This window comes from Alexandromys fortis, unplaced genomic scaffold, assembly GCF_014885135.2.
Source record: "Alexandromys fortis isolate MF-2015 unplaced genomic scaffold, M_Fortis_MF-2015_v1.1 scaffold_92, whole genome shotgun sequence".
Lineage (NCBI taxonomy): Eukaryota > Metazoa > Chordata > Mammalia > Rodentia > Cricetidae > Alexandromys > Alexandromys fortis.
Window position 1 is genome coordinate 3,489,565 of NW_026067972.1, and position 12,969 is coordinate 3,502,533.

General features: G+C 46.7%; 1 protein-coding gene across 1 annotated transcript in view; it reads left to right on the plus strand.

Annotated features, from left to right (window-relative positions):
• Positions 1–12,373: 12,373 nt before the first annotated feature.
• Hemgn (hemogen) overlaps positions 12,374–12,969 on the plus strand; it is an 11,697-nt gene continuing 11,101 nt past the window's right edge. Inside the window, exon 1 of the mRNA XM_050155903.1 lies at positions 12,374–12,554. Within this exon, the coding sequence (XP_050011860.1) occupies positions 12,374–12,554 (181 nt within the window). The remainder of the gene's footprint in view (positions 12,555–12,969) is intronic.

Consider the following 12,969-nt stretch of genomic DNA (forward strand, 5'->3'; position numbering starts at 1 on the left):
CTGCTAAAGGTGCTTATGGTTGCTTAGGAGCGTGTCAGGCAAGAAAGACCTGCATGCTGTTGAAGTAATTCTTCTCCACTTCCCCTTCCCTCTTATTGCCCTCCCCCCCCCCCCCCCCCCCCCCCCCCCCCCCCCCCCCCCCCCCCCCCCCCCCCCCCCCCCCCCCCCCCCCCCCCCCCCCCCCCCCCCCCCCCCCCCCCCCCCCCCCCCCCCCCCCCCCCCCCCCCCCCCGCCCCGCCTCCACCTGGCTAAAAATACAACCCGGGTGTCACTGGGTAATAACAAAGCACACAGGAAAAACCCTAACATTTGTTGAGCAGAAGGCAATAGACTATCAATTAGCTAAGTGTTTGGTATGCAAACACTCTCAGTGCTTAAGTCACCCAGAGGAGGAGTCAAAGGGAAGAGGAAACAGAAGATTCGAGGATTAGGAAGCAGACTGATTCCCTCCAGGGAAAGCACCAGAGCCAGAGCTCAGGGCCCAGCAGACCGGTCAGAATCACAGTTACCATCCTGGTCCACCAGAGGCACCAGGAGCCTCATTGGTTCACGCAGAGGCTGTACTGAGTGCATCTGTCCCTTCCCCGGATCCTCAGGCAGTCCCCGGAGTTGGAATGTCTCCTACGAGTCGGAATCTGCTTAGGTTATTATAGCTCTAAACTCCAGCTCCAGGGGACAGAATCTGCAAGAAGCAGAGTGTTGAAATTTCCAAACGAATGCGGACAGACCTTACGTTAGGCTCTAGCGCATAGTCTACGTAGGGAAGTTAAAATTCGAGGGGTGAATCCAGCTAGAACTGGACAACTGAGCACCCAACTGTCGACCTCAGAGAGCAGCTGATTGGATAATGGCGGGAATCAGTTCGGTCCTTTACTCTAATTCTTTGAAGCATAAAGCAGCCCCAGCAAAAGGCAGTTAGTTTAATTTCAGAACGGATCTGGACTTGGTTTCCAAGTCCGATGATGGTAAATCAGCAGCCGGGAGTGGTGGGCCTGCCTATAATCCCAGCAGGAGGGATACTAAGGCAGGCGGAAAGGTCTGGGGGTGGGGGGCGCTAGTTGGAGCTATATAAAGGAGACCCTCCCTCATTGAAAGCCAAACATACAAATAAATTTTAAAAATTATGTATGTCTTGAATTTAGGCTCCAGTTCTAGCTGATTTTCACCCCTCCGGTTTTAGCTTCCCTACATACACTATGTACTGGAACCTAACCTGATGGGGATTGCCAGGCAAACACTAGGCCACTAACTACATTCATAACCCTCTTTATTTGTTTGCTGTTGTGTGTGTGTGTGTTTTTTTTTAACTTTCTTTATTTTGCAAAGTAACAAGGAAACATTATTCAAAAGCAAAGTGATAATGCAGATGCAAAGAAGCACACTGCAAGTGAGGAACAGGCCACCTGAGTAAGAAAATACTTAGGAAAATAAACTTAACATTCCTTTTAAATTTGTTTATGTAGGCAGGCAGAGGCAGGTGGATCTCTGTGAGTTTGAGGCCAGCCTGGTCTACAACTTGAGTTCCAGGGCAACTAAGGCCTTTACGCAGAGAAATCCTGCCTCGAAAAAAAATCACCCAAATAATAAATAAATCTTTTTAAAAAATGTTTTATTTACTTTTTTTATCTACTATTTGAGAGTAGGCCTCACTGTGGATTTCTGGCTGGCCTGGAACTTGCTATGTAGACCAGTTTGGTCACCAACTCACAGTCTTCCTCCCAAGTACTGGGCTTAAAGTCATGTGCAGTGGTCTCTTTTGGATTTTTGTAGCTCTGGCTGTACTGGAACTCACGGTGCAAACCAGGTTGGCCTCAAACTCACAGAGACCCGCCTGCCTTTGTCTGTTGAGTGCTGGGAACTAAAGGTGAGCACCACCATGCCCAGCTTCTTTTGATTTTTGAGGCAAGGCTTCATGAGTCCCAGGCTGACCACACATTCACTGTATAACAGATGAGAAGGCTTTTATTTTGATGGGGCTGGTACTTATTTAAATGTGTTTTAGAAGAAATATAACTTGTCATGCCACTGGTCTGCGGTTTCAGAGATGATGTTTATGGCAGCAGTGACATAAACATTCCATTTTAAACACTTATGGAAAAACGAGTTTATTCAAGGACAAATATTAAGTAATAGTGCAAGGGAAACGAAGATAGAATATTAACAACCTGAAAATTGTGTTGCTGCTTCAGCAGGCCAGGGCACAAGGTGGATGGGCTGCCAACAGGGACCTCAGAATGCCAGCCAGTCAGTTTCAGCTGCCTCTGAGTCCAGCAGACACTGATCTGTGACTGGGCCTCCACGTCAGTGTCTATGGTCTCTGTCTAGGAGATGCAGGGAAGCCCTTGTTAGCTTTGTGATTTGGTGTTTCTGATCGTTTAACGCTACTGAAAGCACGAACCATACAGTGAGGAGACCTTGGTGGAAGGCACCGTGTTGGAAGCAGTCAATAAGTCCCCCCCCCTTTTTTTTTTTCCGAGACAGGGTTACTCTGTAGCTTTGGAGCCTGCCCTGGAACTTGCTCTGTAGATCAGGCTGGCCTCAAACTCACAGAGATCCGCCTGCCTCTGCCTCCTGAATGGTGGGATTAAAGGTGAGCACCACCTAGCATAAATCACTATTCTTAATCCTCCTAAGAGCCCTGAAAGGTGAGTGCTCTAATGCCCACATAGGGGAGTTGGCACTGGGAGATTTGCAGTAGTTGACCTGGCATCTTGAAGAATCTGCTTTGTTGAACGGAGGCCTGACTCCTGCTGCTTGTGTGTCCTTCTGTTCACTGCTGGGTCCCAATACCGTATCCCTGTGTTGCGGCATTTTATTTGTATTTTAATAAATAAAACTTGTCTGAAGAACAGAAAAGTAAGAGTCATATTGGCCAGCCTCACAGGCAGCAACGACACACAACTTTAATCCCAGTAACCACACTACCTTGCCATAGAAACCAGGTGGAAGTAGTGTATGCCCTTAATCTCAGAACTAGAGAGGAATATAAAACGGGAGGAGAGTTCTCAGTCTCGGTCTCATTCTGAGGTCTCCTGGAGTCAGCACCACCATTTTCAGACTGAGGTCGAGGTGAGAGTCAGTGTTTTGCTGCTTTGCTTTTTTGGTCTTCAGGTTAAACCCCAATATCTGTCTCTGAGTTTTTTATTAATTGTGTTTCAACCATGTTTACCTCTTTTTTAAAATGTTAAAGATTTATTAATTTTATTTTCTGCGTATGAGTATTCTGTCTTCATGTATGTATGTATGTTTAGTACACACTTGCCACAGAGGTCAGAAGAGAATGTTGGGTCCCCTGGAACTGGAGTTATGGATGGCTGTGAGCCACCATGTGAGTGCTGGGAACTAAATTCAGGCCCCCTGAAAGAGAACAAGGGCTCTTTGTTGTTGTTGTTTTTGAGACAGGGTTTCTCTATACAGCAGCTCTGGCTGCCCTGGAACTCCTTCTGTAGACCATACCTTGAATTTACAGAGTCTCACCTCCCAAGTTCTGGGATTAAAGGTGTGCTCCTCTCTTCCTTTTCTATGTTTAGGTTTTGAGGGGCAGGAGGAGTAGCCTCTGTGTAGCCAGCAGCTGCCATAGTTCTGGGCACAGAGTGGTCAACAAATGAGTGGAGAGAGACCGAGTGTGATGGAGGGAAAGGCGAAAAGGAGCCTAGGAAGGAAGATATGTTGTCTCCTATGGTACTGAGCACCAGGGGAATAGACTTGAGAGGCAGGAGAGCAAGGTGCATGAGGACAGGGCCAGCCTCTCAGTCCAAATTGTCTATCTTTGTCACCGAGGACGTTATTCTAGACAGCTTTAACTAGCTCTTACATTTTAAATTTGCCCATTTCTTGTTTCGTTTTGTTTGTTTTGTTTTTTGAGACGTGGTTTCTCTGTGTAGCTTTGGAGCCTGATCTGAAACACTCCCTGTAGACCCAGCCTCGAACTCACAGAGATCCATCTGCCTCTGCCTCCCGAGTGCTGGGATTAAAGGCATGTGCCACCACTCGCCAACTAAATTTACCCATTTCTAATAATCTTTGCATTGCTATGTGGCTATGACTTTTACCGGTCCACTGGCATCTTGTTTCTTGGGCAGTTGGTTTGTGTCTCCCTCAACTATGTCCTTCTTTCTCCCTGTATTCAGTTTGACTTTTTAGCCTAGCTTTATTCTGCCTTGCTTTAGGCCAAAGCAGCTTTTATTATCAACCAATGAGCACAACATATATTCACAGCATACAGAAGGGTTATCCCACATACAACAAGGTTGTCCTGTGGGCATGTCTGTGGGGGATTGTCTTGATTATTAATTGATATAGGAGGACCCAGCCCACTGTGGGTGGCACCATTCCCTAGACAGATGTATAAGAAAGCTAGTTAAGTATGCCGTTTCATGAGCCAGTAAAGCTTCATTCCTATGGTTTCTGCTGTACTTCCTTGGCTGTGGATGAGTTCCTTGGTAACACTAAGGAATAGCAAGCATGCCTGGCTTCCAGTTCCTTCCCTTCACTCAACGATGGATTGCAACTCAGAAGCTAAAGAAAACCCTTTCTTCTCCTAAGCTGCTTTTGGTCAGAGTGTTTTATCACAGCAATGAGTGGACCTAGGGCTTGGGTTTAGTGCCTGTACTTTAGTGGCTTCTTCTACTAGAATGGAGACCTCAGTTGTACCAGCCTGGAAGGATGCTATAAAGAGTTTTTTTTTTTACCATATGTGACGTATGTAGGACAGTATCTAGGATACAGCAAGCAAAGGCTTAATATATATTATTACTATTATTTCTGTGAAATAAAGTAAAGAATATATCCCTATCAGGAAAAAATACAAGAAGCTATTATATCAAAGAGAGCTCTGTTATCCTTTCAGCTCCGGCTGATGACCAAGGCCAGGGTCATCGTAGGCTACAACATGCAATGTCCTCACCTTTTCAGTTCCGTGGTAGCAGCATTAGGTATCCATCTCTACCCTCAGAACATAGATATATCAATATAAAAGGATCAGGGTGTAGCCAGGTATGGTGATGCTGGTGTATACTCTCAGCACTTGGGATGTTGGACTGAGCGTGGCGAACTCAAGGCCAAACTGCATGAAAGGTGTGGTCTCCAATAAACAACAGCAGGCCACACACAGTGGTGGCACACGCCTTTAATACCAGCACTCAGGAGGCAGAGGCAGACAGATCTCTGTGGGCTCAAGGCCAACCTGGTCTATAGAACTAGTTCCAGGACCGCTAGGGCCACACTGAGAAACCCTGCCTCAAAATCACCCCCCACCACCACCATAAAACGACAGCAGAAATTTATTCAATGTTTGGTAAATGCATATAGCATAGCAGATGTATTTATATATGAAAAATAAAATATGTCCTTGTTAGTGAAATCATGGTTCTGAAAAGAGAGCTCATTCTAGATAGGAAAAGGCAGTGGAATTGTAGAATCAGACGGCTTTGGTTGTGAGCCTTAGCTCTGTCTCTTTTGAAATTATGGGATGTTAATTTACATTTTTTTACCAGTGAAATGGGACTAATACTGGCTGGCAGAGGTCGTTCAGGTAAGTGCTGGGTACCACTATGAGCTCATCATCTGGTCAGCATCATCAAAGGCTTTGTGATGGAGACACTTACTGCTGGGATAGCTGGGCACAGGGAAGAATACAGGCTAATCAAAGGTACTGGGCATGCTGGAAAGATCTAAGGAGAAACAGGGAAGGCAAGTGGTGCTGTTTGACTGGAATGGGAGAGAACACTGGGAAGCTGACATTATCCATTGAACCAAGGTTAGTCTTTCTTCCACAGGCATGCTGAGACTTTATGGGATTCTAAGCAGGGTGATGGTGGGTTCAGCAATAGGGGAAATCTTCAAGCGATTTGTTCAGGATGGGCTGGGAGAGTGAGCAGAGATAGAGGGGTAATAAACCTCTTCTGAGGTGTTCCCCATACTTTCTAACAAAGCGTTGGGAAAAGGTAGAGGCGGTATGAGGAGAAACAAGGATGACGGAGGGACATTGGCGAGTTAAGAGTTTATGGGGCTGTTTAAGAAGCCGGACGGCCAGGCGTGGTGGCACCTACCTTTAGCTTCAGCACTCTGGAAGTAGCGGTCAGCCTGTCCTACTCTATCAGCTGCGCATAGCCTCAGCTCAGCTGCACTACGGTTTAAGCATCGTGAGACCTCTTGGCCGCAAAGAATGATCAGCAGGGAATGGGATCATTGTACTCATTTATGTGGGTACTGCTGCATAGCTGTAATAGCTGAGAGTAGATGGTCGACTCAGCTTCTAAGATGAGAGGATAAAACCAAGAGGAACAGGGATGCATCCTCAGCCAACTCCAGCCACAGTCAGGGAGGGAAAGAGCAAGCCTGTGAGGAGGAAGAGGAGAGTGGAGCCGAACACCGTCGAGAAACCATGATCGAGCAATTGAGCCCGGGCGGGCGAGCTACGAGGAAGTGCTCAGAGTACGCTGGCTGCAGAAACGCTGAAGATCAGGGACCGCTAGCTTTCGCACATAGGAACACTGATGTTTTAGGAACAAGGAAAAGCTAGATTGCAGGTGCATGGGAGGGACGGGCAGTGGGAGGACTTGCCATTCCTGCGCGAGTTTCAGGACTGAGTGCTGAACTCTGCACCTTGCTGGGCATGCGCCCCGCCTCTCCGCTCCACTTCTCCCCGGATGAAGCGGTGTGGGAGGAGAAGGATCTGAAGGTGCGATTAGTTCCATCACTCAGGGACAAATAGATGTCAGATGCTGTCTTGAGAGAAACAGGTGTCTTTCCCCAAGTGAGTATCCCTCCCCTAGTGTCTACTCCCCAACGCTTAGCTGAATTACTGTTAAATACTTTAATATTTGTGCATACACACATTAGAACACACATACAATACAGTAACAAATTTAATATTAAAAGTATAAGTGTATACTTCTAAGACAATGGGGGCTAGATGGAAGCCAGGCTTCAGCCGTTCTACAGCTGTGGAATACATTATCTGTGTGTGCAGGGCAGCATCTGGGTGACTAGAGACAGCCCTTGTTATCACATCACCACAGACTGAGAGGGAAACAGGAGCCGGCAAGCCCCTTCCATTCTCTGAGGAACAACCAGAAGTTTCAGAAAGTATTTTGTCAAGAAAGGAGGGCAGCCGGGAGGTGGTAGCACATGCCTTTGACCTAGCACTCGGAAGGCAGAGGCAGGTGGATATCTGTGAGTTGGAGGCCAGTGTGGTCTACAGAGTGAGTTCCAGGACAGCCAAGGTTACACAGTGAGGCTCCTCCCTGGACAATTCCACCCCAGCATGCTTTAGGAACAGGCCCAGGTGCCTCGCTGGAGCTCTCGGATGCGCAATGAGTGTTGCCCAGAAGCGTGGGCCTCACGTCTGCAGAGATCTTCTCATTCCCTAAAGAGCACTTGTGGGCTTCTTAATTCTCAGAGAATCTGCTTTGCTTTTCTGTTTTACAGGGACTGAAACTGAGGAGGGGAAAGAGTGACGTGACTATATCCCAATTACTCTGTGAAGGAAATGGTTCAGCCCTTGCCCTTTGCTCTTTTGGGCCACTTCAGACCCTGCTCACGTGGTCATCACAGCACCAGCTAGCTGAGGAGTTGATGGCTCTAAGCAGACCAAGGCTCTCATGCTTTTAGGGTTCTAAAATTCTGTCAGTCAGCGATACAGGCCTGTAATTCTAGCAACTTGGGAAGCTGGGGTAGGAGGATCGAAAATTTAAATCTAGGGCTGGTGAGATGGCCCAGTGGGTAAAGGCACTTGCTGCCCAGCCTGACCCTTGGTGCAATCCCTGGAATCTATATGATGTAAGGAGTCTGAACCAGGGTGCATATGGATGCACACACACACACGCACACGCACACACACACTCAAATAAATGATTTTTAAAAAAAGAACAACAAAGACTCCCAGGCTAGCCTAAAATGATGCTATCTTTTCCTAATCAGCTTTGCTATTGACTAAATTACATCTGCTCCAGGACTGAACCGCCTCCATACAGACCTCCAGCAGAGGTTCTCAGCTGTATGCCTCCTTCTCTTCCACACTTCCAGTCCCTCTTGGCTTCAGCAAGACTCAGCCAAGACCTCTCTCCTTAGCTAGACCTGCTCCAGGTGGGCAGACAGGAGAACCGTCCCTTCTCTTGATACCCAGCTTCATATAGTTCATGAAGGGCCGGGTTTGGAGGCTGAAGGCCCAGTTTCCAAGCTCAAACTGTTAGCCTAGCTCTGAGTTTCTTGGTTTGAGAAGGGAGGACAGTCAGTAAGAGCTGTGTTGTAAGCATACTGCAAGGACCCAGCAAAATGCTAAATGAGGCCCTGTGCTAGGTTAATTGTTTGTTTCTGTCATCTTGAAAAATCTTAATGATGTTCAAAGGAAGAGACCTGGGTTTCCATTTTGCCCTGGGGCCTCAGCAAATTATGTATCTGGTCTAACCTGTATGTCCACAGCCAAATCTATGTTTAACCTCCCAGGATGCATAGCCTGTAATTAGCTGGGTTGAATTGTTAGGAAAGAAACTGTTCGGGCAGTCTCCAGGCCCTCCTTTTCCTCACACTAGCAAAGTCTGATGTGAAGTTTAAGGGAGATGTAGGTCTTCCCCGCTGAACAACCTTCCATCTGGCTTCCAGTCCACCCTGCTCTTCCGGTTCTCCGTCCCTTGACTGTTCCCCTGGCTGTGCTCCTGCTCTGGGGCAGCACATTCGTATCACACCACTTATCTTCTCCTCCTGGTCAGGACGACTCCATCCCCCAGCCCTTCAGACCCAAACCCTTGTCTCTGGCTTCTTCAACCCACACCCCATTTGTAAGTTAACGCGGCCACCGTGCTATTTTCTGACCACTGCTTCACCATCACTCTTGAAGTCCAAGCCACGTCATTTGTCACTTGGACCATGGAGATGCCCTTCTGACTGCTCTCCCTGGTTCACCTCCTTCCCAGCCCACACAGAAGCCGGAACCACCTTTTAAAGTCAGGAGTCAGACTGTGTTAGTCCTCTGCTCAACTCATCCATGGCCGTCCAACCCCACAGGCCTGAGCCTTCTCCTTATCGCCCCCCCCTCCTTAGGCCCTCTGCCTGGGAGATCTCTGAGCTGTCAGCGTCCTGGGTCCTCTCCTTCCTCCCCAAGTCAAGCTTCACTCTCCCACAGCAGCCACCAGCAGCCGCCACTGACCGTCCCTTTATTCTTATTTATTGAAACAGGATTTCTCTGTGTAGCTTTGGAGCCTGTCCTAGAACTTGCTCTGTAGACCAGGTTGGCCTTGAACTTACAAATCTGCCTACCTCTGCCTCCCCTAGTGCTGGGATGAAAGACATTGCCGCCACCGCCCAGCTCCCTTTTGTTTTAACTTTTTATTTGTTCTTTGTCTTGCACATCATGCCTCCCAATCCCACCCATCTCCCTCTCTCCCAGAATAAAACAAAAATAAAATTTAAGAGAAAAAAAAGGGGGAAAGGGAAGAAAGGGAAACTCTCGTCATGGAAGCTGCGTGGAAGCTGCAGTGTGACACAGGGAGTCCCACAGTAAACCCTTTTATATATATATATCCCTTTTATATATATGTATATATATATATATATACACACATACACACTTTTTTTTTGTTTTTGTTTTTGTTTTTGTTTTTGTTTTTTGTTTTTGTTTTGAGACAGGGTTTCTCTGTAGTTTTGGAGACTGCCCTGGAACTAGCTCTTGTAGACCAGGCTGGCCTCGAACTCACAGAGATCAGCCTGCCTCTGCCTCCCGAGTGCTGGGATTAAAGGCATGCGCCACCACTGTCCGGCTTCTCCATACATTTTTACATGCAGGCGTTCACCACAAAGAATCATTCATTGACACAGGGCCCCTGTCCCTTTATTCTTATCCCTGCATTCCTGGCTATTATTGTCATCGGATACACTGATATTACTTGCTTTCTTTTTAAAACTGTAGACTATTGCTGGGTGGTGGTGGCACATGTCTTTAACTCCAGCACTTGGGAAGTAGAGGCAGGTGGATCTCTGTGAGTTAGAGGCCATCCTGATCTACAGAAAGAGTTCCAGGACAGTCAGGGGTACAGAAAGAAATCCTGTCTCGAAAAACCGAACATAAACAAAAAAACAAATAAACTACAACAACAACAAAAAACACCTGAAAACTACATAATGTCAGGGCTTTTCCTTTTTGATTTTAAACAGGCCTCACTTAGTACAGGATGACCTTGCACTTTCCACACTCCTCCTCCCCCAGCCTCCTAGCACTGGGCATTGGGTGAGTGGCAATGGCAAGAATTCTAGAATGACTATGGTGCCGTTTTAAGTAAGTCACAGCAGTCACTGTCCCTCACCCCAGGAAGCTGTCCCCACACACTGCAGTGAGACACTTATGGAGATGACAGGGGTCAAGCCTCCTTCAAGATCATGTTATGGGGACAAACAGGTGACTCAAGACTGGTATTTGCCCATTCTGCCAAGAGTTTGAGCCCAGAGGGAGGGTTTGTGTACATATGTACATATCTCTAAAATAAGGCAGCTTTTGTTTAAAAGAGCTGGCCTTATAGGTAGAATGCAAAACTCTCACATTCTGGTAATAAAGCTAAACTTTTCTATAGACAGAGGGACCCTAAGTCAGGCTTGCAAGATAACAGTGTGGTTATTTCTGTCCCAAATTCCCGCTCTTGACTGCTTATCACGCTAGAGACACCTTGCCTGGCTTCCAATCTAGTTCCCTCCAAATCATCTCCACTGATCTCCCCCACCCAGCATCACCCTCAGTTTGTTAACTTGAGACCCCACCCTCTGGAGTTTCTCTTCACCCTGTTTCTAGATACAAGGGAAGTGGGGCGGAGACAGAGAATGGTGCTGGGGAGTTGTCATGAGCACGCAAGACCTAAGTTCTAGTTCCTTCCAATAATAATGCATGTCCTTGGGCTGGCAATGTGGCTCAGTTGGTAGAGTACTTGCATAGCATTCATGAATTCCTAGGTTCCATTTCAGCACCAAAAGGGTATGGTGGTGCACACCTGTAATTCCAGGACTCCTGGCACTTGGGAGGTGGGGCAGAAGGATCAGGTGTTCAAAACTCATCCTGGGATGTATTAGACACTGATTTTAAGAAAGGAAAACATGTCATCTGTCCCTTTGGAGAAAATCTGATTTCGAAGTACCTCTGCCATCCTCTGAAGGTGTTCTCAGAAGGATTTCACAATAACTAGTCTACAATATTTATTATTGAACTATCACTCAGCTGTTGAGAATTAAAATGTTCTAGGGCAAAACATGGTGGCACATGACTAATCCCAGCACTCAGGAAGCAGAGGCAGACAGAATCCTGTGAGTTATAGGCCAGCCTGGCCTACATACTGAGTTCCAGGACAGTCAGGGCTATGTAGAGAGATCCTGTCTCAAAACAAAACAAACCAAAACAAAAAACAAACATCAGAACATTTAAAATGCTGGTTTAGATTATAAAACACATAATTTTAAAAATTGTATTGAGACCTTTAATCCTATACATGAAAAAATCTAAAAAATTTAAGAGGTAGATTGTAGAAAATGCCTATTGTTATTCTCTACGAGGCTCCTCTGACTAGCACCCTGCCTCGGAGTTACCCGATCTTTAATTGGTTTACATAAGAGAAAGATCAAGGGACTAAGAAATAGAATGGAGTATAAGTCTTGCTTGTTCAGTATGAAGATACAGTTTAGTGGCAGGGCCTTGGGTGTTTGCTATGTCTAAGAACTTGTTCCTCAGTTAGCATGGTGACACATGTATGCAATCATAGCACTCAGGAAGCTGAGGCAGGAGGAAGATGAGTTGAGATCTGCCTGGGCTGTGAAGGAGATTTTGTCTCAATGCAAAGAAGAAAAAAAGTAACTAGCATTTGGCAGATCGAGTTATAGTTTAAACTCACTAGGAAACTCATGTGCACCACCACATTCGGCTGGTCACCCCCTTTGTATGTATTTTACTATACACACATAGGAGAAGGTATGTACATTCATATGTGCATAAAGAGAAAGAAGGTATCAGGAGAGACACAGAGGAAGAAGTTCACATGTAGCCCAGGCTGGCCCCGAGCTCCCTATGGAGTTGAGGGTAATCTTGAACTTCTAATCCTTCTGCATTTACCTTCCAAGTTCCAGGATGACAGTGTGTGCCTCTATGCTGGGCTCACACTTTTATTATTAGTAAAGCAACTAACATTTATGGAGGTTAGATACCAAAAGTACCACTTATCGATGTGCTAGGCATACGGAAGATGTCTTGCATAACTAAAGAGACTTCACTATCCCTGTGAACCCACAAAGCCAGGGCTACTGTCTCTGTGTTCCAGGTCTGTGCTGGCTCCACTCTAGCTTGAACTCAAGAGGCTCTGGAATCCAAACCTTTTCCCTCTTAGACTGGCTCCAGAACACAATGGGTCCTGTGTCTCCTGACCTTGGCTTCTGTGTTCCCTCCTTGGCTGAGCCACGGTCTCCTGAGCCCCTCTCCTTCATCGGTCCGGTGATCATTGGAGAGAGAGAGAGCAGTTCCTTTGACTTCAGCTTCGCTTCTGGAACACAACGCCGAGTCTTTCCACTCAGAGGCTTTCCCCTGGGTGAACTGACAGCGGTCGCTAGTCGTTCTGAGTGGTTGAGCACAAGTGTAGAGATTAGTGTTGAATGTTAGGGGGTTTGTGTCTATTTCCTGCCTATTCTAGGGAGATACACAGCAAGGCTTGCTAAGAGTTTACAATAGGTGAAGGTGAAAAGAGTCACATCCAGGAAGATTAATCAATAGCTAACTCCATAATCTTCAGTGTCATAAGAAATGTAGGCTGGGTGGTGGTGGTGCATGCCTTTAATCCCAGCAGGCAGATCTCTGTGAGTTTGAGGCCAGCCTGATCTACAGAGTGAGCTCCAGGACAGGCTCCAAAGCTACATAGAGAAACCCTGTCTCAAACCACCCCCACCACAAAAAGAAGAAGAAGAAGAAGAAGAAGAAGAAGAAGAAGAAGAAGAAGAAGAAGAAGA